Genomic DNA, 26,573 nt, shown 5'->3' with positions numbered 1-26,573 from the left:
AACTATAGTTTATAATTTAGGAAGATAATTATCTTCTTTGACATACAACAAATATATACTATATTTAACTCTTAAATTTGAGGATGATGCTCTTTTCTTTTGCTGGCCTGGACCGACTTGGTCTCCCTAGACAAAATGCTTTGATCAACAATAATAAGGTGATCTAAATTGCATTTAAGGTGATTTGAAATCGGGTCAGGAACAATTTGGGTTGAATTTAGGTCGGGTCAATAACAAGTCGTGTTGATTTCGAGTTAGGTTAGTAACAGATCGGGTTGAATTTTTGGGTCGGGTTAGTAATAGGTCTGGTAAAATTCGGGTCGGGTCAAAAACAAGTCGGGTTGAATTTGGGTCAGGTCAATAATAAGTCGGGTTGATTTCGGGTCGGGCTTGTAACAGGTTGGGTTAAATTCGGGTCGGGTTAGGAACAAGTCGGGTTGAATTCAGGTTAGGTTAGTAACAAGTCGGGTTAAATTCGGGTTTTGACGGGTTAAAACGAGTTTGGGTCAATTTCGGTTCAAGTCGGGTTCGATTCAGATCAATAATTTACGGGTTACATTCGGGTCGGGTCATCTCCAGGTCAGTTCATTTTCGGGTTCAGGTCTCACAAACTCGGGTCAACTCGGGTCTAAGGTTGGTTTCAGGTCGGGTTTGGTTCACCATTTTTTCGGGTTTAAATGGGTCGGATAATAATCGGGTTTGAGTCGATATTTCAGGTCGGGTCAACTTTTGATAGCTCTAGTGGTAATAGGAATAAGGTAGTGTTAATACGGAGAGAAAGAACATCCTCCTCACATAAAAATGTGATCGAAACTCGAACCCACTTCTAACTTGAACGTATATCACATCGACCTGTTGTACGCTCTATCTTATAACCGAAGGAGAACACGTTCTATGAGTAATGTATACTCTCAGAGTAATAATTTTCATGATAGTTATTGTAACGTATCATCAGTTTTACTTAAATAGTTTTATCTCTAATCAAACTCTTCTTTCTCCACTATATTCAACTACATTAAATTAAGAAAATTAGTGTTTTTTATAATTGCCAATAATCCATTAGGTAGTAAAAAATAATCCGTTTGTTTATAATACAAGTACATTCTACAATATGCAAAGTTGATCAAACTCGAAAATTTTAAGGGGCCAGTTCATTACATAGTATCTTTGCCCCCGACCCTGCTTGTTAGTTTTGAACAAATTAAGGGTGTGAAATGATCGATCTCATCTCAATCTTGCTCTGATTCGATAGCATACATAGGGTGATGTCTTGAATTAAAATATGCTATGTTGATGCTCCCAGAAATTGCAAGAGCTCAAGAGTAGTTGATAACTACGTATACTACTTAGTGTATAGTAATTGGATCCATCAAATTAAAGCGTCTTCAATTCATTTACCGCATTATCAGTCATGACTATAGCTATCAATCAAACAAACAATTTTTATAAGTTTAAGAAGAGAACCAATGTTTACATAATTGAGAGTTACGGGAGGTCCTCAGGACAATGAATCGCCGTGTGTTTGAAGACTGTTTCAATAAGGTTAGAATTGTTTATCTCGGGACTAGGGCAAATTGCCTGCAAATCATGAATCCTCAAGGCTAAGCTGTAGTACCTGCATGCGCAACAAGTATTATAAATCACTACAATAAAGGATACCCACACGCAATAACACTAACATGCACCAAGACACATGCATTATGATCATGCATTAGTATAAGCTTACATCCATATTTAGGGTGATTGATTCATATGAGCGTAGCTCGTCATCGGGGTAGAAGAATTCAACTGTCAACCAAGATAGTCTCGTTTTCTTCTCCAACTGTGCCGTTAGAACTTCGGACCCAAAATTGTTGGACTGCCCAGTCACACTTATGGTCAAACTTCCCCTGAGATTGTTGAGACAACCGAGCTCTGCCAACTTGGCCGCAACACCATCACCCTTGGTTCCACTTGTAGAGTTACCATCCTCATCACCCACTACGAACAAATCTAATTCTTGAAGATAGGTCAATTTTCCTATCCCCTTGGGCATACGAGTTAAAGAAGGTTTTTTGAGTTCATTCTCTCTTAGCAATAGGTGTCTTAGCTTAACCAACTTGTAAATATTTCTAGGCAACTTTCGGAGATTCCAACAACCAGAAAGGATTAGTGACTGCAAATGCACCAGCTTTGTGATGGAGTCTGGAAGCTTGCTAAAAGGATTTCGTGACAAATCGAGATACCTCAAGTGGATTAGTTCACTTATACACTCGGGAACTTTCTCAATATCTTGGTCAAGTAGGTCTAATACCTTTAAGTTTGGGAATCTAGATACTATTTTCCTAATTCTAGACGACCCTAATCTAACTCTATCAACATACTGTTCGTCATTAGAAGGAACCATGAGGATTGACTGTAGTTGCTTGCCATTGAATTCTGAAAATAGGACTCCCCAGTTTGGGTTGTCCTTGTTTATTGAGACATGGCAAATTCCTCCAGCAATTTCAATGGTTTTAGAATCGATCATCTGATGCTTGGACTTACCAATCAACAACATGAGATCATGCATAACGTCATGCATCTGGATACTACTGTCAAAATACCCATGCTCGAAGATTCCATGACGTAGCAAGTTGTGCACACATTCTTCCCCAACATCTTCTAAGTTCATGTCATTTTTGAGCTCAATGAATCCCAAAGCGATCCATATACGCACCATATATTCTATGGAACATAGTGTTCCCTTGGGGAACAAGGACCAATAAGCTGCACAAAGCTTTAAATTATTGTCCAAATCATCGTAGCTAAGTTTCAGTGTTTGCACAACCCTTTTTTCCATAAGGAAGGCTGAATTCGAAGCTAATTTCACCTTAAAGGCCTGCCAATCCCCGGTTGTGTGTTTCTGTGCTAATTGGCATCCGATAGCCTTTATAACAAGGGGAACTTTCGGACAAATCTCTGTTATCCCCTTCCCTAGTGCCTCCACACCCTGCTCCAGCTCTTGCCCTTGCTTGAGAGCAAAATGTCGAAGGAGGAGCCAATTATCATTCCTAGTCAATTCACTGAGCATGTAGGGGTCATTGATGCCCATGACATTGTGTCACGGTCCGGATGTTTTGACACCGGGTCGTGCGGCGCGCCCTCGTCAATTGAGGACAAAGACGCAAGCCTAGAACGGAAGAGGTTCGTGAGCACACAGCAACACGGACCAAGTGTATCTCAAGGAGCACTCGTTAACCACGGGTGCGGAGTCGGGGCTTGTGACGGCCGATACTTCAAAGCGGGCACAAGCGGAACCGACGAGGAAAGGCGTCTCTTGAAGGTTTCTTAGTTTGGTGGGGGATGCTTCAAGACAAGGCAAGCACAATATCTATAAAGGCTTAAACAACAACACAAGTCTTAAAGCAAGGCAAAGGGGTAGGGAGCTTAGATTCAATAACCATTCGCTCCCTAAAGAGCTTTATATAGTATTACTAGAGAAATACAAGTGAACGTTGGAATGACAGTAACACAATAATTCTCCCTAGAGCCTAGAAAGTAAAAAGAAAGACTTAAGAGACATTACATAAGGGAAAATACAATAAAAAGGGAAGGGGATACATAGTTAAAGAGGCGGATTCTAACATCCTCCCCCACTTAAGCCGTCGACGACCTCGTCGACTTACAAACAAACTTACACAAAAAGAAAAAGAAATAGTAGCTTCAATCTTCGGTTGCTGAGGAGGTTCTCGTCCTGGTTCTGATGTTGGCGCGACTGCTGTTGTTGCGGCTGTCATCTTCTGCATCTGGGTGATATGGTTTGAGACGACTAACGTGGAAGACTGGGTGTATCCTCATCCACGTAGGTGGTTCAACCTTGTAAGCACTGTTCCCAATCTGTTTGGTGATGCGGATGGGACCCTCATATTTCCTGATCAGTCGACGATCTCTTCCTCGAAGAAACTTGAGTTGTTCTGGCAGAATTTTCACCATCACCATGTCCCCTACACTAAATTCCAATGGCCTTCTGTTTTGGTCGGCCCACTTCTTCATTCTTTTCGATGCTCGCTCTAAGTAGGCACGAGCAACTTCCATATTTTGTTGCCATTCTCGCTGGAACTCTCGTGCTTCGCGGCTCCTCCCCTCTTCGGACGTTGCTATGGTGTGTGGCAGGAGAGGTTGTTGGCCCATTACCAGCTCAAAAGGGCTTCTGTTGGATGTCGTACTCTTCTGGGCGTTGAAGCAAAGTTGTGCAACATCAAGGAGTTTCACCCAATCCTTCTGGTTGGCGCTGACAAAATGTCTCAAGTATTCCTCCAAAAGACCGTTGAATCTCTCTGTTTGCCCATCAGATTGTGGATGGTGGCTCGAAGACATGTTTAGGTCTGATCCCATTAGCTTAAACAATTCAGTCCAGAATATGCTCGTGAATCTTGTGTCTCGGTCGCTGACGATGCTTTGTGGTAGCCCCCAATACTTCACAATGTGTTTGAAGAACAATGATGCCGTCTCTTCAACACCACAGGCCTTCTGCAAGGGAACAAAGGTGGCGTATTTTGAGAATCGATCGATCACCACCATTACAGCTGAGTATTGATCTACTTTGGGGAGACCACTGATGAAGTCCATCGATATGCTTTCCCACGGACGAGACGGCACTGGGAGGGGATCAAGGAGGCCTCCGGGTTTCTGACGTTCCACCTTGTCTTGCTGACAAACCAAGCAGGTCCGAGTGTAGTTCATGACATCGTCCTTCATCCCAGGCCAATAATACCCCATGGAGAGTAAGCTTAGAGTCCGCTGCCAACCTGGATGTCCCGCCCACAAAGTGTCGTGACATTCTCTCAACAACATCTTCCTTAACCCGCCGGCTTTCGGGATGAAAAGTTTTGTACCTTTGGTGAAGAGGAGCCCATCTTCCATCCAAAAACGCCTGGTCTTTCCCTCTTCAATCATCTTCATTATTGTTGTTGTCATCGGATCATCTAGAAGGTAAGCTCGTACTTGATCCCTAATCGACGTGGCAATACTGCTTGCAGTCATGGGGGCCAGTTTGTAAGTTGCGGCAAGATCAGCACGCCTACTCAAGGCATCAGCGACTCTGTTGCTTGCTCCCGGTCTATATGTGAACTCCACATCAAAGTCGGCAAGGGCTTCCTGCCAACGAGCTTGCTTGCCCGTTAACTTTGGTTGGGTGAGGAAGTAGCTAGCGGCCGTGTTATCGGTGCGAACAATAAACTTCGAACCCAACAAGTAGTGTCTCCATCCCTTCAAGCAGTGAACGATGGCTAAGAGCTCTTTTTCTTGTGCTGCATATCTCCTTTCTGCATCACTCAACTTCCGACTCTCATACGCAATTGGGTGTCCATCTTGGAGTAGGACCCCGCCCAAGGCATAATCGGACGCATCCGTCTCAACTTCAAACGGCTTGTTGATGTTAGGGAGCGCTAGAACCGGCTCCTTCATTACTGCTTCTTTGAGCTTGATGAAAGCTCCTTGTTGTTTCTCTAACCAATCCCACTTTTTATCTTTCTTCAACAACTCCGTTAGAGGGCTTGCTATCTCAGAGTATCCTTGAATGAATCGGCGGTAGTAATTAGCTAACCCCAAGAACGACCTTAACTCAGAAACGTTCTTTGGAGCTTGCCAATCACTAATGGCTTGGATTTTCTTAGGATCCATCCTTATGCGGCCTCCTCCTACAAAATGTCCAAGAAAGCTTACTTCCTTCTTTGCAAAAGCACATTTCTCTCGCTTCACGAACAAGTGATGCTGTCTCAATTTTTCGAACACCTTCCTCAAGTGTTCCAAATGATCTTCGAGGGTGTTGCTGAAGATGACAATGTCGTCTAAGTAGACCACCACAAACTTGTCTAGATAGTCGTGAAAGACTTGATTCATCAATGTACAGAAGGTTGCAGGGGCATTTGTTAGCCCGAATGGCATGACCAACCACTCAAACGCCCCGTACCTGGTGACGCAGGCCGTCTTCGGCTCATCCCCTTGAGCAATTCGAACTTGATGGTAGCCAGACCTTAGATCAAGCTTGGTGAAGTACACAGCGTCTCCTAGCTGGTCGAACAAATCTGCCACCAATGGGATCGGATAGTGATTCCTCACTGTCAACTTGTTCAAAGCTCTGTAGTCGATGCACAATCTCAAACTACCATCCTGCTTCTTCTGGAAAAGGACCGGCGCACCATAGGGAGCCTTGGAAGGTCTGATAAATCCGGCTTCTAACAACCCATCCAATTGTCTGCGTAACTCTGCGAGCTCTGGAGGGGTCATCCTATAGGGACTTCTCGCGGGTGGTCTGGCACCAGGCGCCAGTTCAATGTTGTGATCTATGGCCCTTCGAGGGGGGAGAGATTTCGGGAGCTCCTTAGGGAGGATATCGGAGTATTCCCCAAGTAAGTCTCTCACGACCTCGGGGACGTCCCCCTCTTCCTCTACATCCTTCATTGAGAGAGTAGCGAGGAACGTAGGCTCATTCCTCCTAATCCCCTTCTTGAGTTGCATCGCAGAGAGGAGGGGACCTTTAAGCTCTTTTCCTTCTTCAGCTTTAGTGTGTGTCCGCAAGAGGCATGGCTGGTGGCTTGTCACAAGTAAGGACCCTAGGTGGGGCATCGGGACAGCCTTACTGGTGTGTAGGAATTCCATCCCTAGAACCAGCTCAAAATCATCCATTGTTGCCACTGTGAAATCTAGAGTCCCACTCCACTCTCCAATCTTCGTGTTCACGTTCCTTGCCACCCCGCAAGTTGGTTGAGCTTCAGAGTTAACGGTCTTCATTCGACCTCCACTATACACGGCCTTCAGACCTAATCTGTTTGCCTCCTGCTTTGTAACAAAATTGTGAGTGGCTCCCGTATCAACCATTGCCCGGGCTTTCTTCCCGTTTATCAAGACATCCACGTACATCAAGCTGGTGGTTCGGCTCTTGTTCTCGGATGTTTCTTTTCCCATTGCACACATATAGTATACTGCCCCCAACTTAGAGGGCTCTTCTTCACTGACCACCTCCTCCTCTTTGTCATCCCCCTTGGTATGTTCTGAGGACATTGAGGAGAGCTTCTTCTGGAGGTTGTCTATTTCCGCCTTGTGTTGGCACTCGAACCACTTATGTGGTCCGCGACAGAGTATGAAAGTGAGGGGTTTATTCCATGATGATGAGCCGGAGGACCCACCTTTGTTTGTGGACGCCGCAACTCCGCTCTTCCGTGAGTCCTCTCCCCCACTCCTATATCTGTTCCCTACGCTGTTCGAGCTAGCCTGAGAGTTCCCACTAGTGCTCTTCGGAGTACTTGAAGCTGACCCCATGTTTCCCTTCTTCTGGGTAGGCACCCTTTCTGATGAGTAATCCATCAACCTTTCAGCTGCCGCTATAGCACCTGACAGGGTATCAATTTTCTGGCGCCATATCTCCCTTTGGGCCCAATCTTTCAGGCCTCGCACAAAGTTGAACAACCGGTCTTTCTCCGTCATGTCATGGATCTCCAACATGCACGCCGAATACTCTTTTACATATTCTCGAATGGAGGTCTTGTGTTGCAAGGTTGCAAGCTTGGTGCGAGCCACGAACTCAGTGTTCTCTGGGTAGAATTGAGCCATCAATTCTTTCTTTAGATCTTCCCAAGTGTCTACCGACGTCCTTTTAGCTTGGATATCGGCGTACTTTGTGCGCCACCAGAGTTTGGCGTCATCCACTAAATACATCGTGGCAGTATCCACTTTTAGTCCGTCCTCTAACTGGCATATGCGGAAGTATTGTTCCATGTCAAAGATGAAGTTATCCACTTCCTTCGAATCTCTCGTGCCATTGAAGGTCCGAGGTTTGGGAGGTTTTATTCTAGCACTTCCGCCTCCCCCAAGTCCTCGTTGAGCATGCATCAAGGTTGCACATTTGTCTTGTGCCTCATCAGCAAGGCTTTGCACAAAATTAAGCTGCTCCGTCAACCCATCTACCGTCGAAGCAAGCCTCTCTATTTGCTCGGCTTGTTTTATCACAATATCCTCGAGCTTGGGCAATCTTTCTCCCAACATATCCCACTCTTCCGACTTGCCTTCAAGCCATGCAAGTCGTTCTTCCAACGAATATTCTCGCGTCTCGTTGTCAGCCATTTTTCGAGCAACCTGGCTCTGATACCAACTGTCACGGTCCGGATGTTTTGACACCGGGTCGTGCGGCGCGCCCTCGTCAATTGAGGACAAAGACGCAAGCCTAGAACGGAAGAGGTTCGTGAGCACACAGCAACACGGACCAAGTGTATCTCAAGGAGCACTCGTTAACCACGGGTGCGGAGTCGGGGCTTGTGACGGCCGATACTTCAAAGCGGGCACAAGCGGAACCGACGAGGAAAGGCGTCTCTTGAAGGTTTCTTAGTTTGGTGGGGGATGCTTCAAGACAAGGCAAGCACAATATCTATAAAGGCTTAAACAACAACACAAGTCTTAAAGCAAGGCAAAGGGGTAGGGAGCTTAGATTCAATAACCATTCGCTCCCTAAAGAGCTTTATATAGTATTACTAGAGAAATACAAGTGAACGTTGGAATGACAGTAACACAATAATTCTCCCTAGAGCCTAGAAAGTAAAAAGAAAGACTTAAGAGACATTACATAAGGGAAAATACAATAAAAAGGGAAGGGGATACATAGTTAAAGAGGCGGATTCTAACACATTGGCAACTGCTTCACTACGTGTGGTAGAGAGAATCTTGAAGTCAATAGCCCCAAGGCACCCAACCTTTAGCAAATTCCTCAATTGTAGCCAAACTTCTCTAAAGTTGTCCTGATACCATAAGTTATCAAGGACTAGCAAACACTTTTTCCCAACAATTGTCTGCATTGCGCGTGATAACTGAAGATGGAGTTGTGCCATCTCACAATTTTCAGGATACACACCAGTTAAAATTGCTATAAACTTCACAAGAAAATCCTTAACACTAAAGTTTGGAGTGACATAAACCCAAAACCGTGCATCAAAGCAATTTTTCACCCTTTCATCTTGATATACATACTGAGCTAAAGTAGTTTTCCCTAGTCCCCCAACACCGACAACGGCGACAACTGAGGACTCTATATCATTGGAGGCATAAAAGAGTCGTGTAATTATGCTATCCCTATCTTTGTCTCTCCCTACGACTATATCAGAATCTAGAAGAGGACCAGTGTCGTAGCCAATACACCCCTGATTTGGGTTCCTACATGACTTAATGGTTATTGGACTAACCAACGCATTGACTCTTGCAATTCTACCTAGTTCCGCCTTGATAGAATTGACCTTTTCAGCGTCTCTGAAGGGAGATATAAGATGGTTTGAAGACGAAAAGAATAAGCGTACCTCTGCTTTGATTTTAGATCCGCCCATACCTATGACTTCCTTCAGCTTGGTTTTTGCTGCTTGCTCATCAAAAAAAATTTCCAACACATCAAGTGCACGTCGAAGGAAGTTGATCTTGTACCCTTCGAAATCGCTACCGGCCTCGAAAGGATCGACACCATGAAGTGCAGCTTTGATGGCTGACTTAAGTTCCTGAAGTTCATTTAAGTGGGTTTTCAGGTCCTTGGCAAATATGACTTTCTTCCATGCCTTGGAACCCAATTTCTCCGAAGCATCTTTCAATAAATCAGCTCCTACAGCCTCAACCATATTATTAGAGATCACTCTATAATTTTTTTTTTTTTAAAATTATTTTTTATAATTTTGGTGGATTGCTGTGGTCATTAATAATGATTTTGGAAGCTTACAAGGGTATTTAAAAAGAGTGAATTTCTAAAAGCATTAAGAAAAGGTAGTAATGCATCTTCGAAGGTGGTTTCTAAGGTAGTTTACACATGAATTTGGTACAGAGTAGAGTGCTTCCTAATACGGAGTACTCTACTCCTCCAAATTAGCCGAAAAATAAGTCAATTATGAGCTACATAATCATTAAAACATTATAGTGTTGTCATATTTCAAAATACCATTATAGAATTTTTCACTATTTTTTTACTCATTTGTCTTTAATTAATTAAGTATATAATGCGAGTAATAAAGTTAAAGAACGAAGGAGACAACTACCTACTCCCATGAGCTCTTTCTTGAAATATTGCCTCCATTATTTGGGAAAGTAGGAATTAATCTTCTATATCCACTTTTAAAACTTTTTTATGATATTATGTGGACTTGACTTGTTGACTAGTAAGTCATGGATTCCATTGCCTTTTGCATAGATAATTTTCACAAGTTTCCCACATTATTCTAACCAAAAATGAATAAAGTTTATACAATTTCCTAATTATTCTAGCAAAGACAATTAATTAGATACTGTTTTGGTATTCGGTGATCAGCTAGCTAGTGAACCCGAGGAGCTCCCTAGCTTCTATGGATGTTTATTTGGGCACTGGCTGATCGGCGAGGAGTGTTAGCTCCCTACTATGATATTTTTCGGGTATTCGGTGATCGGCTTGTTAGCTTGAGGGGGGAATTTCCTTATGGATAGATGGTTATTTGCTTCTCTTTTACAATAATTTTCCAAAAAGGTAGTCCCCATGGTGCATGTCAGATTAGAGAGTTTAGAGAGAATAGTGTTGTGTCTTTCGTATTAGTGTATAAACACATATATATACAACCTATTAAACTAGGGCTCGTAATATGTACACGGCCCATAGCTATACACACATTATGGCTTAACACCCCCCCTCAAGTTGGAGCATGCAAATCACAAATGCCCAACTTGCCAAGTAAATACAAAAATTGTGTTTTACTCAAAGCTTTAGTGAAAATATCCGCTAGTTGATCCGTCGTTTTGACATACGACGGACTAATAATACCATCCTGAATCGCATCGCGGACATAATAGCAATCAACCTCAATGTGCTTAGTACGCTCATGGAAGACCGGATTCCGCGCAATATATAACGCAGATTGACTATCACAGAACAAACTCATTGCGCGCGGATGTGCAACTCCCAGACTCAGAAGTGAAGCCTTCAACCACTTCAACTCATCCGTGGTTTTAGACATAGAACGAAATTCGGCTTCCGCAGAAGACTTAGCCACAGTGTCTTGTTTCTTAGTCTTCCAAGAGATAGGGGAAGCACCAAGAAACACCAACCAACCAGAAATAGAACGTCTCATCAAAGGACAACTAGCCCAATCCGAGTCACACCAACCTGTAATATGAAGATCACAATCAGAGCTCAAAAGGATTCCCTGGCCCGGACATCCTTTCAAGTAACGCACTGTACGAAGAGCGGCATCCCAATGATCCTGACGCGGTTGTTGCATAAATTGAGACAAGATATGAACCGCATAAGCTAAATTCGGTCTCGTGAAAGATAAATAGATCAAACGGCCCACAAGTCGACAATACATTTCAGGATCATAAATAAGAGGAGACTCAGATTTAGCCAGAGTATGATTCTGCTCAATAGGAGTACCTGCAGGACGCGCCCCTAGCAAACCAGACTCTGCAATAATATCAAGAGTATATTTCCGTTGACACAAAAATATACCTTCCGGGCTACGTGCAACCTCAATGCCAAGAAAATATTTCAAAACACCCAAATCTTTCATATGAAAACAGGCACTCAGATATGATTTGAATGAAGAAATTGCAGCAGAATCATTACCAGATACTATCAAATCATCCACATACACCAGAACACTGAGTTGAATATAACCAGTTTGCAGAGTAAAAAGAGAGTAATCAGAGTACGATTGTATAAACCCGTACCTTTTCAGAGAAGAGGCCAATTTAGAGAACCAACAACGTGGTGCTTGACGTAACCCATACAAGGACTTTTGAAGACGAAAAACCAAACCAGGTTCAGAACCATGAAAACCAGGTGGGGGCTTCATATAAACTTCCTCATCCAGATCACCATGGAGAAAGGCATTGTGGACATCCATTTGATGCAATTCCCAATTTTTCGCAGAAGCCACCGCAAGAAAGGCACGAACAGTTACCATCTTCGCCACGGGAGCAAAAGTCTCGTTATAGTCGATACCCTCAACCTGATGATTACCAAATATAACGAGACGTGCCTTCAATCTCTCAAGACTACCATCAGAATTAAGCTTGACCTTGTACACCCATCGGCATCCCAAGGCTTTCTTTCCCGGAGGCAATTTGGCCATCACCCAAGTTTCATTATTTTCAAGAGCAGTAATTTCTTTTTGCATGGCCTCTCTCCAACCCTGATGTTTCATTGCCTCATTAAAATTCCGGGGCTCAGTGATAGTATCAACAGCTGCAATAAAAACACGGTGTCGCACAGAAAATTTATCACAATTCACAAAATGTGCTAAAGGATAGGGAGTACCTGAGGAGCATGGAGGAGACGATGAACGAGATGAGATAGATGGACTAGAGATAGAATGTGCAACATAATCCTTATGCCAACCCGGGGCACGACGGGGACGTTGAGCACGATCCAAGGTAGAAGAAGAGGAGTCCGGAGTGGCTTCTGTGCCACCATCCGGACTGTCAACAATGGCAGCGGCAGAGGGTACCACAGGGGGGCTGCGGACAGCAGGGGCAACCACGGCAGGGCTGCTGTTCCTGCTGCCAGCAGCAGCCGTGTCTGGGGCAGCAGCAGCAAGGTGTGGGGAGTGTTGCGTGCTGCTGCCACGAGGTGGGGAACGCAACAGGGGGCTGCCATGAGGGGGGTGATCCGAGGAATGCTCACCAAGCTCGAGCACTTGCTCTAGATCATCCAAGAAATCATCATCGACCACATTATCAATATTAGACAACCTTTCGGCATTTTCATGAGAAGCATTGGACTCAACATTATCCATAAATGGGAATTCATTTTCATGAAATTTAACATCTCGTGACACAAAAATATCACCCGTCTCCAGGTCAAACACCTTCCAACCCTTCTTGCCATGAGGATAACCCACAAATACACACTTACGACTCCGAGGTGCAAATTTGTCACCCTTAGCCTTTTGGTTATGAGCAAAGCAAAGACAACCAAACACCCTTAACTCATCAAAATTGGGTTCTTTGTTAAAAAGGATTTCAAAAGGTGTTTTATTGGCAAGTAAGAGGGATGGAGTGCGGTTAATTAAATAAACCGCACCAAGGACACACTCTCCCCAAAAAGAAATCGGCAAATTGCCTTGGAACATTAAAGCACGACTCACATTTAGGATATGTTGGTGTTTACGCTCTACCCTCCCATTTTGTTGTGGTGTACCAACACAAGAAGTTTGAAAGAGTATGCCATGTGTATCAAAATATGGAAGCATGGGTTTGAATTCCGTACCATTATCACTCCGCACACATTTCACAGAAACATCAAATTGACATTTAATCATAGCAAAGAAGGAGCAAAAAGAAGAAAAAACTTCGGTTTTGTCATTCAATAAATAAACCCAAACACCTCTAGAATAATCATCAACAATCGTCAAAAAATAATGAGCACCAAAAGACGAAGGTGTCTTATACGGCCCCCACAGATCACAATGAATCATTTCAAAAATACGACTAGCTCTACTATCACTATCAGGAAAACTATCCCGTGTTTGTTTAGCTTGCGGACAAACAGTACAAGCTTTATTTAATGATTTACTACTAGAACTACTACTAATAGCAGGCACTAACTTGACTATTTTGTCCGACGGATGCCCCATACGACGATGCCACAACTCGAAAGAACCCTTGTCCGTCACCGCACATACTCTAGGAACTCGCCGGAAATAGTATAGTCCATCTATCCGTTCACCTGCTCCAATCAGGCTCCCCGAGAGTTGGTCCTGTATAGCACATAAAGAGTCAGTGAATTGGACAAAACAATGTGAGTCATCAATCATCTTAGAAACCGATATTAAATTGCAAGTTAATTGGGGAACAAATAAAACATGCTGTAGAATGATTCCATCAGCCAAAAAAACTCGGCCCTCAGTCATAGCCGTAGCATGAGACCCATCCGGGAGACCCACAGGACAAGGAGAAATAGAGTGTACATCCATCAAACAAGAGGCGTCACCGATAACATGATGAGAAGCTCCGGTATCCACTATCCAAGACAAAGAAAAAGGCTCACCGGTCATTTTGTCCTGTTGTTGTTTATTAACCATGTTCAACAACAGTCGAACATGTTCAGGTTGTAGCTCGGAGAGAGCTGCAAGAGTGTCATTAGGAGGCAGAGTCGGGCCACTAACGAGGCTGCCCACGGCATTGGCAGCAGCCATGGAGCTGCTGGAAGCCGTGGCAGCAGCAGGGGAGGTGAGTAAAACAGAGGCAGCAGCAGCAGGGTTGGGCAGGAGTGCATTAGCTCGAGCAGGAGGCACAGTAGCAACAGCAGTAGAAGAAGAAGAAGAGGCACGAGCAGCCCCTTGCTGACCCCCCCCCCCCCTTTTTTACCATATTTTTCGACCCACCACTCGGGGTAACCATGAAGCATAAAACACCCCGAGTTGTCATGACCCGCGCGTTTACAATGGGAGCAATAAAGCTTCGATTTGTCAACACGAAACGTGGATTGAGAAGGCCTTCGATCAGGGGGTAGAGCAAAAACATGAGCATCGTTCTTGTTAATTTTGGCAAAGCAATAGCACGAGAGCGCTCCTCCTGCAGTAGAGATTGATAGGCTCTATCAAGAGATACAGAGGGCTGCTGGGAAAGAAGATTGGTGCGCACCAGAGCGAATTTGTCATCATCGATCCCAATTAAAAATTGGTGCAAACGTTCTTCCTCCCTATCCAAGTCAAATTGGGCAGCCAGGTTACATTCACACTTACCACATTCACATCCGCGTGGTGGCTTCAAGCGATTAAGATCATCATACAAACCCATGAGAGTAGTGTAATACTCTTCCACAGACATCGATTTCGATTGCTTGCAATCGATTATGGCAGCACGCAATTGTTGAAGCCTAGGACCACTCGCCTCACAAAAACGTTTCTCCAAGTAATCCCACAGTTTCTTTGCCTCTTCAAAATAAGGTATGGAGGCAGCGAGTTTCGGCTCCGTAGCACGCAAAACCCACGACACTAGCATAGAATTGACGGTTTCCCAATCTAGCAATTTCTTTTTCTCAGTTGGCTTGGAGATGGTGCCATCAACAAAGCCAAATTTTCTTCTAGACTTCAAAGATAGAGTAATCGCACGAGACCATGCTAAATAATTGTCCCCCTTCAAGATGACATGAGAAATCAGATTTCCGGGTTGATCACCCGAACCTAGGTAAAACGGGGATGAGGGATCAGTCTTCGATTCTTCACCCATTGTTCAATAGAAATCAGAAAGTAGAGATTAGAGAATAGAGAATAGAGTTGATTAGAGAATAGAGTAGGAAAAAAAAAAATTAGGGTTTTTAGGGTTTAGATTGAGTTTAGCTCCGATACCATGTCAGATTAGAGAGTTTAGAGAGAATAGTGTTGTGTCTTTCGTATTAGTGTATAAACACATATATATACAACCTATTAAACTAGGGCTCGTAATATGTACACGGCCCATAGCTATACACACATTATGGCTTAACAGTGCAACTACATGTTTGAAAGAGTTTCTGCAATAATGGCTCTACCACAAAAATTCTTGTTACCAAACAATTAAATAAAGGTCTTAGGGCATGTTTATATTTACTGAATTGAGTTAAACTGAACTGAATAGAGCTTAAATGAATATTTTATGAGAGAAGGAAATTAGGAGATGAGCTGAACTGAACAGAAATTAAACTGAAGTGAACAGGCCCTTAGTCTACTCTTAAAAATTGTCTTAACCTTTTATCAACTAAATTAATTGACATTTTCTAATTTTAATGAACACGTTGTAAGCTTAACTTTAAAATTAACACATATTAGCTTAATCTTTGTTGATACTATAAGAAACAATTTTTTTTTACAATTGGTGTGTTACTAGTCCTTTCTAAAGTTGTGATAGACATAGTTAAATTAATGAAGTGCTCATTGTTAAAGTTAGTGACATTCATTGTAATACACCATGTCACCACATACATGTTTTAGAATATATAGTCTTTCATTTATTCTTTGTTCAAGTGTTCCAATATATTTAATTTTAGTCTTTCATTTATTCTTTGTTCAAGTGTTCCAATATATTTAATTTTTAATGTCTTTTATGGTGTTGAAATTTTGGATTTGGGTGTATAACTGCATTTTCATTATAGCTAGTGTCACATATCATCAATTGTACTTGTAAATTACATTAAGTTTATAATACGAGTACATCTACAATTTGCGATCAAACTCAAAAATTGTAATTTACATTTACACGGACAACTTGAGAAGACATGGAATTGGAGTACTTTTAAGGGGCCAATTCATTATTGATTACATGCTTGTTAAGGGTGTGAAATAATCTCATCTCAAACTTGCTCTGATTGAATAAGTTTCGATAGCATACATAGGGTGATGTCTTGAATTAAAATATGTTATGTTGATACTCCCTCAAGTAGCAAGAGCACAAGAGAAAAGAGTACTTGATGACCAAGTATACTGTTTAGTTTATTTACTACATTATCAGTCATGACTATAGCTATCAATCAAACAAACAATTTTTATGAGTTTAAGAAGAGAACCAATGCTTACATAATTGAGAGTTACGGGAGGCCCTCATGACAATTTCATCCAATGAATCGCGTGTGATTTGAAGACTAGTTCAATACATTCATGACAATTTCAATAAGGTTAGATTAAGGACTTTGTCTAAGAAGATCAGTTGCCTTTACGGTCATTAAGTAATCTTTTATTTCACTTTCAGTGAGAGGTGTTAACATGTTATTCGCGGTCAGTATTGCTGATGCTGCTACTACTACTATAAAATTTGTTATCAACTTAACAAGCGTTTATAGTTCAAACCCTTCTTTTGGGTAAAGGATCTCCTTTACACTTATATATTAACATGCCACACAACCTGTAATATTATATTCACCCAAAAAAAAAAAAAAAACACAGTAACAAACCTCAAAAAACAAAATATTTTCAATGAGAAATTACAGTCTATTTCTTTTTACTCTCCTGCAATTGATCACCTTAGTCTTGGGCTGCCATAATGCAGAACGAGAGGCTCTTACCTTGCTCAAGATGAGTTTTAGCGACCCTGCAAATCGTCTTTCTTCATGGACTGGCAAAGACTGCTGTCGTTGAAAAGGAGTGGTCTGTAACAATGTTACAGGTTACATAGACCATCTTGATCTAAGGGCTAACCCAGTGTGGAATATCGACAATCCACTAAGTTTGATGGCAGCACCGTATCAGTTAGAAGCAAAAAAGCTAGACCCTTGTTTGCTTGAATTGAGGCACTTGAACTACTTGGATTTGAGTGGCAATGACTTTCAAAGAAGCCGAATCCCAGAGTTCATTGGCTCATTCAAACATTTAAGGTACCTTAACTTGTCTATGGCATCTTTTTGGGGGGTTATACCTCCCCAACTCGGCAATCTTACAAGACTTGAGATACTTGACCTTGATAGCTCAAATCTCTATGGACCGCCTTTCCATAGTGATCTTGTTTGGATTTCTCAACTTGTGAACTTACGGTCTTTGGACTTGAGTGGCATCTACCTTACTCCAACGAACAAGGCTATGGCAACTCTCGCGAGGCTTCCTTCTTTAGTGAAGTTGCGGCTTCAAGACTGTGGACTAGGTAAGGCTCACTTAACCCATGCTTTCCACAATTCAACTTTGCTTTCTAGGATACAATTCCTCGATCTTTCCATGAACGTATTAGATAGCCCTCTCCCTCGATTTTTTCTCAACATGACCTCCTTCAAATCCCTTGACCTCTCATTTAATATGTTCGATGGCTACATCCCTCTTTGGCTAAACAATATCAGAGGACTTGAATTTCTCAGCCTCAAGGGGAACTCGTTTAGCCACGTAGAGGGAATGGCAATCATGAGAGTCATAGGGAATCCATGCAAATTCAAAGGATTGGATTTATCATGGAATGATGTTCTTGAAGCAGAGATGGAAAGCCCTCCGGAAAATTTCTCCAAGTGTACTACACATGATTTGGAAATGTTGGATTTAAGCAATAACAATATCGCGGGCAAATTGCCTTATTGGTTGGGGTACTTGAGAAATCTTAGACGGTTGAATCTAGGAGGTAACAAATTAGTTGGATTGATTCCAACATCAATTGGAAGATTGCCATACTTGGAAGAGTTAAGTCTGTTTAGGAATGGTCTCAATGGAACCATACCGACTTCTCTTCAAGGACTTTCATCCTTGCAAATGTTAGACTTGTCACACAATTTCTTGAATGGCAATGTTCCATCTTTTCTAGGACAGTTGCATTCTCTAACCCTTTTGCAACTGTCAAACAATTCCTTGACCGGAACCATCCCGCAACTGTCAAACAGCACAAGACACTGGTGAGAATTAGCCTCTCATCGAATTTTTTGGAAGGCGTAGTGTCAGACTCTCACTTCACCAACCTCTCTAGTCTAAAGAGTTTAGACCTACGCTTCAACTCATTGATCTTGAATCTTACTTCTGACTGGAAGCCTCCGTTTCAACTTGATGAACTTCAGTTAAGTTTCTGTAGAATTAAAAGCCGGATTCCTCAATGGATTCAATCACAAAAACAGCTCATTTTCATGGACCTTTCGAATACAGGGATTTCAGGGGATTTGCCAGAATGGTTTTGGAACATGAAGTTTTTTGGACTAAATTTGTCCCAGAATCATCTTACAGGTCCAATCACAAACTTATCCTTTGAGCTCTCTTATGGAGACCTTTCATATAACTTGTTTTCGGGGTCTCTCCCACAAGGTCAAGTGCTCGACAATGGCCTTGTTCGAACTTCTCTGTGCCATTTGAAGATACTGAATGTGCTGGATCTTCAGAGAAACATGCTATCAGGTACAATACCTGACTGCTGGAGTTCTGAACAACTGTATACTATCAATTTGTCCTCGAATAATCTTTCAGGGCTCATTCCCAAGTCCATAGGACTACTTCCTAACTTATTAATTTTGAATTTGAACAACAATTCACTTAAAGGGAAAATTCCTAAGACTTTCAACAAGACTAGAGGATTGATCATTCTAGATCTTGGTGAAAATAAGCTATCAGGGGACATGCCAAAATTCAGTGCAAAAAAACCACCTGAATCTGCAAATCCTCAGATTACGAGGAAATCAACTTGTTGGGGTTCTTCCAGTGCAACTTTGCTCACTTCCTTGGCTTCAAATCCTCGACCTTGCAAGCAACAATCTGACCGGGAACATTCCTCAATGTTTTGGCAACTTAAACGGCATGGTGTTGCTTCCCACAACTCGTAATTCAAGTGCATCATCACCTACATTTCCCATTGAACAAACTACCATGGAGGTGTTGAAAGGGCAAGAGCTACAATACACCACCAATCTTAAGTTTGTAGTGAACTTGGACCTTTCGTGCAACGGTTTAGTAGGCTCAATCCCTGAGGAGCTTACTAATTTAGCAGGACTTGTTGGCTTCAACTTGTCGAACAATCATCTAACAGGAATTATACCTCAGAAGATTGGTAATATGAAATCATTAGAGTCCCTTGACCTGTCTAACAATATGCTTTCAGGGACAATTCCTCCAAGCATATCCGCGTTGAATTTCTTGAGCCACTTAAACTTGTCCTACAACAAGCTTCACGGAACAATCCCAACAGGAAACCAACTCCAAACTCTTGATGACCCATCATTGATTTATGCTGGCAATCCGGGTTTATGTGGAGATGCATTGCCGAAAAAATGCAAAATCAAACAAGGTGTTCAACAAGGATCTAGCCAACAAGAGGAGGTTGATGACCATGAAGAGGTGGAACTCTATGTCGTCATATTTCTCGGTTTTGCAACGGGGTTTTTGGGGAGTGGTTGGAAGTTTAGCGCTCGTGCCAGGGTGGAGACACGTTGCGTTCTGGCGTGTTGATAATATCATGAAATTCTTGTGCGCTCAAGTTGTGTTAAAGATCAACAGATTCAGAAATTTATTTATGAGTTAGCTGTAAGCATCTGATGCACATCAGTCAAAGATCATTACTGAGATACATCAAATGTAGTATGAATAAGCTTACACTAATTTGTTAGTTTGTTACCAGAAGTTTGTAACTATATATACTGTAATATTATATCAATCTCGTATAATAGTCAAACTTTTTCAGCAATTATACTTTGACTTAACTTTTGACGTATACCAAAGTGCAATTTTCTTCATTAATATCATTATATATATCTTTTCGTAAATATTACTCCCTTCATTTTTTTTTTTTTTTTTTAAATGTTAGAGTTGTAAATGCACGGAGTTATAGGAGGTTTTACAATTAAAAAGAGTGAATTTTCTACAGCATTAAGCTACACATTAAATTGTAGATAACATTTAAGGGGGTCATAAAAGTAAATACGTTTTTCAAAAAATAAAAAAAGAAAAAAAGTAAAACTGTTGAGTAGAATTAATAACATTAATGGGATGAGGTTTGTAGAAGGAATAAGGTAAAGGTAGTATACTAGTTTTAGTATAAAAGAGATAAGAACGATAGAGTTAATAACCTTATGATGGGCAATTATTAGAAGCTACACCTTGTTCTCACCTTCAATCCAAACATGTCCTTGAAGATATTTTACCTTTACAAGAAAAGCCCCAATTTCCTACCTATTTCAAATTTCATCTTTCACTCATACAATCCCTTAATCCGCCCTTACATGAAGAAAGACCAATATGCAAAAACTAATTTCCATTTTTCTCCTTGATCTGAACATGTTTTCCATGGAAAATCATTTTTCCTTTGAATATGTTTTCCTTCAGACCAAACAGAGCAGTTAGTTAAATTGCAAAATTTCTCAATTAGAAAATTCGAACAATTTATTTTTCTCCACCTCGAAATATAGGGAAAATCAAAGACCCGAGTTACACAAGATGAGAGCTTACAGAAATTCGCCATAGGCTCATACATTTTCAATCACGGCCCTATACCATGTGCTACAACAACAGATTAGGCCCAAATTGGAAGAAAGACCGATATGAAGCAACCATCACTTAAAATGTTGAACCAATTTTATCATGAAGAGTCATTACCAGATCATGTGCACCATCTAAGAGTTTCCAGATATCAAGGTGTCCAGCCATGTTATTACACTCCCGCAATATCTCATCCATGCTACTGTACTTCTCTACAATTTGTTTTCTCCTCTGCAACACAGAAGCAGCGATAGCATACAACAGCAGGTCCTCAGTCGGTGGAGCCCGTTGTCTTATTCTGCTCCATGCAGACTTGCCAACCCCAGCCCTAAGTGCAGCCTGATCAGCCCACATCACTTCCCACAGGCAAAGTGTCTGCTCAAAATTCAGCTCCCTCCTAAACAAGACAACCACCATCCTGTACACAAAGAAACAATCCTCTGCCTGGAGCTTTACCAAGTGTTTATATAGATGAGAGTCCTTGTGTTTTATAATTTTGGCCACAATATTAAGTTGCCGACGAATTCCCACCTCATCAAGCCTAAAGTTATGCCGAGCCTTCTTCATAAAACCCACAAAGCACCAAAATGCCATATGGTCCTCCTCTATTACTGAGATTATTGGGGAAAGAAGATCACTCATGCCTTGACAGTAACCAATATCTGAGTCATAGATAGCATAGGCTTCAAGTATTGCTACCAACCGAGCAGCATGGTAAATTCTGCATGACTCAAGGTGGTCATAATCTTTAAGTCCTACAGCTTCAGCAGAACGACGTGCTCGATCTTCTGATACTGCAGCCTGAGAAGGAGAATAGTCCTTCCACTCTGCATTGGCCCGCACAGCATCAAGACGAATTATGCGCTGCCAACTAGCAAAATCTTCAGTGCGACAGACATTAGACTGTGGATTTGTCTTAGAAGGGGAAAGATCATCCTTTGAAACTGCATCAGCGTCATTTTCTTGGTCAAATGGAGAAGAAACTTCATCAAATTGCTCATCTACAGATGACTCCACGTCAGATGAATCACTGCAGATTACAGAAGGACTAGAACTTGTGACCCGTTGGGAGCTATTAGTCCTATCCAATACTGAACTGGAATGATTTTCTGAAAACTCAAGATCAGAACTTCCCTTCTCACTGGAGAGGGACTCGCGAGCACTAACAACATCTTCTGAGGCAGGTGAATTGGGCTCTGAATTGGAGCTCAAACAACTCCCATGGCTATTCAGTAAATTCTCATCAGTTTGTTTCAGTAGTCGTCTGCTCTGTCTTCTGAGTTTCTCATACTCCTTTCTGGATACACAAACACCAAAACTAAATACTCAAGTAAACTGACTAATGAATCTCTTGAAAGATGCTCGTACTGATAGCATTATAGTACCTGTTTGTATTTCTAACCAGATCTCTTTCTTCTTTTGAGCTATTCAAATCATAGCTGCTTAACAAAAAAAAAAAAAAAAAAAAAAAAAAAAAAAAAAAAAAAAAAAAAAACGATCAATTTGATAAGAACAGGCACAGTTAAATAATATAAATGCCAAAAAAGTAATATGAACTTAAGTGCCATCATGCCAATAATATAAGCCTGAGAGAATCCAGATTATAAATCTAGGTTTAAGGAAATAGGGTACAAAAAACAATATTTAAAAAGCTCAGCATACAAGAAATTGCTAATATACATCAAAAAAATGAAGCCATGGGCACAAGAGCTGCAATTTCAGTAACATAATTTCTATTACAGAGGCCAAAAGAGCACCACAAGCAATTGGTGATGTACACAAACAACATATATTTGAAAGAAGATGACTAGGCTAAAATGGAAACAATGGGCAGCACGAACGAAAAGCAACAAAATTTAGTTAAGGAGTTGTCTTGTTAATAGTGTCCAGAAACTTCAAGCTGAACAAAATTCAGCACTTTTCCACCTTATCATTTCTATTAAAGTAAGGAATACAAGCAGGGGACACCAAGCCTTAGTAGCTGTAAGTTAGAAAAAAAAACACAGCAAAATAGAAATCACCAAAGCGAAAAATAAATAAATAAATAAATAACATAAAGGGAAAATTCAGTCGTTATTCTCTTCAGAATCCCTACCCTAAAAAAAAGATCCAAGTCTGTCTTAATGATAAAAAATTTAACGAGTGGTGATTAGAACTTTCACATGTTCAGCTTACGCCTCAGACAAACATTTTAAGTCTCAGTGGACCAAAAAACTTCAAAATTTGGAGCACATATGTATGTCTCTGCTATATCACTCTTCTTACCACTACCCATAAATTTAACAACTCTCTTGATTTTCTTATAAGTATGGAAGTCAAAAAAACAACCTAATGTCCCACCCTTAAGCTATTCCCACTCCCTTTGCCTTTCAAAGAGTGCAGTGATCCACTTTTCAACAATTAAACAGTTGCAATTACGCATTAAGCCAAGACATCTTTCCACAATCTAAGCAGCTGACAGTTGCTAGACTACTAATCCCATTGTCTTCTCCAGATTTTTTTTAAATCCATCAAACACACAGAAGACAAAAGGCAGTTCTTATATGCTTTTACTACAAACTTGAAGACCTAGAAATGCAATCTATGACTTGTTCTAAGGCTTCTAACATGAGCTAAGTATCTCTTATAGTTAGGGAAAAAAATGCACATCATTTTTGTTGGCTTTTCGATGGCTTTCAAATAGATGTATCATATATATCAAGTGCTTAACTAAAAATAGCAAGAGATATGCATAAATCAGATACAAGATTTAGGAGAATTATATTTAAAACAAGGGGATCACAACAACGTCAACTAGACTGCCTGAAGTCCTGAACCATGGTAAGTCTCATGATTACATAACATTGTTCAATTACTGTATAAAGGATTTTGCAGCAGAATGATGTGTAAGTAGACAGTTTAACCAGGCTGTACAAACAAATGCCAAGAAACCATGATTAATTCCTTTGTTCAATCACAAATTCGGTGGACAGCTAACACATAACTGTAGAGATCAAGTATGCGTAAAAAAACATGTCAACCAAGCTATGGAGGAGATATAAATGTCCTCTATACTTACACGCCAAGAAGGAAAGGCCAAACCTCTGCTCTGATGCTGGGATCAATACCCTGCATCAAGAAATTATAGAAACATTGAGAAACATGACATTTGGAGACAAAAAGGCATCTCAAGTTCTCAACCTTTCAACTTTAAAGGGTTTAAATTTTTTAAGTGCAATAATATTCTACTCCAAAAGACACCTTACTAGTTTCTTTCAATCAGTCGATAAACGAAGAGACCATCACTAAAAATTAAGAAGACAACAAGAGGGTATTGATTGGCTACAAGAGACAAATTATAAATGATCCCTAGAAAAAGTTAAAGAAAACAGACATAGCAATAAAAAAATACAGGCTAAACAACCAAATAAAACATTCAGAATCCTACCATTTAAGAATTAAGATACAGTAATTTGACCCAAAGGGTGTCTGATATGGCCATGAAGACAAGACCCTAGACAAATAGATCATAATTTTGGGACTTTTAGATTAATAGGTAGTCAAAGGAGATTCAAATTTTTATGTTCAAGCTCATACAAAGTGCATGAAAATGCATATTTCCATTTATACAATAACTTACTCCACTTCGAACTTTTTTCAAAAGCTGTATTCCACCATCCTGAAGTTTCCCATCAGGTGTAAACGAATTTCTCCATTGCTGTGGTGTGAGGGGATGTTTCCTTCTCTTGCGAGACCATGGTGACTTAAGTTGACCACTAGCAAAAAAAATAAAAATATATATTCATTATCCAAGGGAATACATAGAACAAACTTCTTTAGAAATAAGAAATATACAAAGCATGTATTAAACCACAGTATAGCATTCAAAAATATATATGCCCAATATTACAAACATGAAGCCTGTAGTATCCACAGCTAAGACATGCATATGCAGCATAACAATCCAACTCCATGATGTAGACAACCCAAGGTACACATAATGTTTCCCAACTTCCAAGCATCATATAAATCTACTACAAAATCTCCCCCCCCCCCCCCCCTTCTCTCTTCCCCAGCGATTTTCTTCCCCGTGTAGAAATTATCAAAATGTGGAACATGTGCATTGGAATTAGGTCTATTGCACTCCAGTTCTTAGTGAACTAATTTTAGCAATTTAAGGCAGAAGACTAAATATCCTTAACTGTTCTAAACAATAAATTTAATACCTGAAACACTGTATGACACAATTACGAGCTAAATCACCCATCCAAGCTAAACTCTCCCATCCACATTATTAGACCACTTGACTAATTTTAGTCCCTTTCAAGTTATCACCTCCCATCCATATTGTTTACTACAACTAACTTTAGTAATTAGTGATTCCCTAGTATTTTTCACTTAAAAAACCAATAAAATATCACTAGTCGATTTAAAATAAATTACATAATCACACTAAACCTCCATTAAACGAATTTCAGACTTTTCTAATCCATAAAGAACGTGCTAAAAACATAATTATACAGACCAAAAGAGGAACCTAGTTAGCCATAAACATTAATAAAGACCCAAGTTCAGAGTACAACCCAATCAAGACATGGTTATCTCCCAAAAAGTCACTCATCCACCTGAAACAATTGTAACATTGCTCCAAACTCCCTAATTAGAAATGCTTCATGATGTAATTTTGTAATAGTTGGATCATTCCCAATCTCTTCCTACCACTCAATACAAGTTTTAACAATCCTTACTATCATAGATCATTCCTAATCTAAAAAGAGAAGCAATCTTTTCCGAACATCCCAATATAGTAAATTCATAACTATCAAATCAAGACATGAGATAACCACAACTTAAATACCATGAATCCATGATTATGAGTAAGATATAACTATATTAGAATTCTAAAGTACAATTGATAAACTAAAACTAAGAGAATAGTGAGGTTCCTCAGTAAATGAGAGAAAATGGAAGCTTTTAGGGGAGTAGGGAAACTCACCGATGGGAAGAAGAAGATGCCGGTGAGGAAGAAGCAACAACGAATAAAGCCGATCGCAAATGAACCCATGACAACGACAACGGCGACGACGATGATGATGATGATGATGAAGATGGTGAATAATGATGCTTTTTCGAATTAGATGATGATGGGGATGATTTCGACGATGAAGAAGGAGAAGAAGAACAAGTATGGCTTCGTCTAAGAGCTTTCATCTACTATAAATACACAAAACCCAGAAAAAAATCCCTAATTCTAACCTAACCCTAACCCTCCCCCTAAAAAAGAAGAAACAAATTAATTTCTGAGGATCTTCCTAAACATCAATCAACAACTAAATCTAGGGTTCATAATAATCAAATTACACAAACAAACCAAAAAAAATTGGGGGAGGTTTTATTAGAGTAAAATTTTACCTACGAGTATAAGCAATGGCGGCAAATACAGCGAGACCAGCAACGGCAGTAACAGCGACAGCTACAGCAGCGCCGCCGCCATTTTGGCCGCCATTGCCGCCCCTTAAGAACAGGAATAGTCCACCGATGCTACTGTGTAAGCTCGAAGATGGAACGCTGTTCAGCATTGGAGGAGAGAGAGAAAAAAAAGGGTAGTTTTCAAATTGCCCAAAATTGGCGGATTTCTGCAACAAATTTACAGTAGTTTTGATGAAGAAGATGATGAAATTGGGTTTTTTTTTTTTTTCCTTTCTCTCGATTTTCTGCAATTTTTAATTCGTCTTAATTATA

At 40.8% G+C, this 26,573-nt stretch overlaps 3 protein-coding genes and 1 pseudogene across 4 annotated transcripts; 1 reads left to right on the top strand and 3 right to left on the bottom strand.

Annotated features, from left to right (window-relative positions):
* Positions 1 to 1,585: 1,585 nt before the first annotated feature.
* Positions 1,586 to 3,073, bottom strand: LOC145565530 (putative disease resistance protein RGA3). The gene is made up of 2 exons (XM_081625502.1): positions 1,727 to 3,073; positions 1,586 to 1,615 (listed from the first exon to the last, which is right to left on the bottom strand). Exons 1-2 carry the CDS (start codon positions 3,071 to 3,073, stop codon positions 1,586 to 1,588), a joined length of 1,377 nt encoding a protein of 458 aa, XP_081481628.1.
* Positions 3,074 to 8,564: 5,491 nt separating this feature from the next.
* LOC145565529 (putative disease resistance protein At1g59620) lies at positions 8,565 to 9,611 on the bottom strand. The gene has a single exon (XM_081625501.1). The coding sequence runs from the start codon at positions 9,609 to 9,611 to the stop codon at positions 8,565 to 8,567; it is 1,047 nt and encodes a 348-aa protein (XP_081481627.1).
* Positions 9,612 to 16,901: 7,290 nt separating this feature from the next.
* Positions 16,902 to 19,899, top strand: LOC145565528 (receptor-like protein EIX2; annotated as a pseudogene).
* A 483-nt stretch (positions 19,900 to 20,382) lies between these two features.
* On the bottom strand, positions 20,383 to 26,573 carry LOC145562670 (rab GTPase-activating protein 22-like). 2 transcript variants are annotated; one of them, XM_081623037.1, is made up of 5 exons: positions 26,244 to 26,573; positions 24,472 to 24,607; positions 23,911 to 23,960; positions 22,238 to 22,291; positions 20,383 to 22,149 (listed from the first exon to the last, which is right to left on the bottom strand). In XM_081623037.1, the coding sequence occupies exons 1-5, from the start codon at positions 26,408 to 26,410 to the stop codon at positions 20,931 to 20,933; spliced, it is 1,626 nt and encodes a 541-aa protein (XP_081479163.1). In that variant the 5' UTR covers positions 26,411 to 26,573; the 3' UTR covers positions 20,383 to 20,930. The 2 variants fall into 2 exon arrangements, with proteins under 2 accessions (XP_081479163.1, XP_081479162.1); XM_081623036.1 differs by having other exon boundaries at positions 25,828 to 26,385.

Source organism: Chenopodium album, chromosome 10 (assembly GCF_948465745.1).
Source record: "Chenopodium album chromosome 10, dcCheAlbu1.1, whole genome shotgun sequence".
In the NCBI taxonomy this organism is placed as follows: Eukaryota; Viridiplantae; Streptophyta; class Magnoliopsida; order Caryophyllales; family Amaranthaceae; genus Chenopodium; species Chenopodium album.
The sequence above is the reverse complement of the archived record's forward strand: the minus strand, read 5'-3'. Positions and strand labels throughout refer to the sequence as shown.

Excerpts from the sequence above, each read along its gene's own strand:
- LOC145565529 (XM_081625501.1), bottom strand. The coding sequence starts at position 9,611 with ATGGTTGAGGCTGTAGGAGCTGATTTATTGAAAGATGCTTCGGAGAAA.
- LOC145565530 (XM_081625502.1), bottom strand. The coding sequence starts at position 3,073 with ATGGGCATCAATGACCCCTACATGCTCAGTGAATTGACTAGGAATGAT. Across the intron at positions 1,616-1,726 it reads CAATCACCCTAAATATGGAT|GTACTACAGCTTAGCCTTGA; the intron begins GTAAGCTTATAC and ends TTGCGCATGCAG.
- LOC145562670 (XM_081623036.1), bottom strand. The coding sequence starts at position 26,042 with ATGAAAGCTCTTAGACGAAGCCATACTTGTTCTTCTTCTCCTTCTTCA. Across the intron at positions 24,608-25,827 it reads GCATCTTCTTCTTCCCATCG|TGGTCAACTTAAGTCACCAT; the intron begins GTGAGTTTCCCT and ends TTTTTTTGCTAG. Across the intron at positions 23,961-24,471 it reads TGAAAAAAGTTCGAAGTGGA|GGTATTGATCCCAGCATCAG; the intron begins GTAAGTTATTGT and ends TTCTTGATGCAG.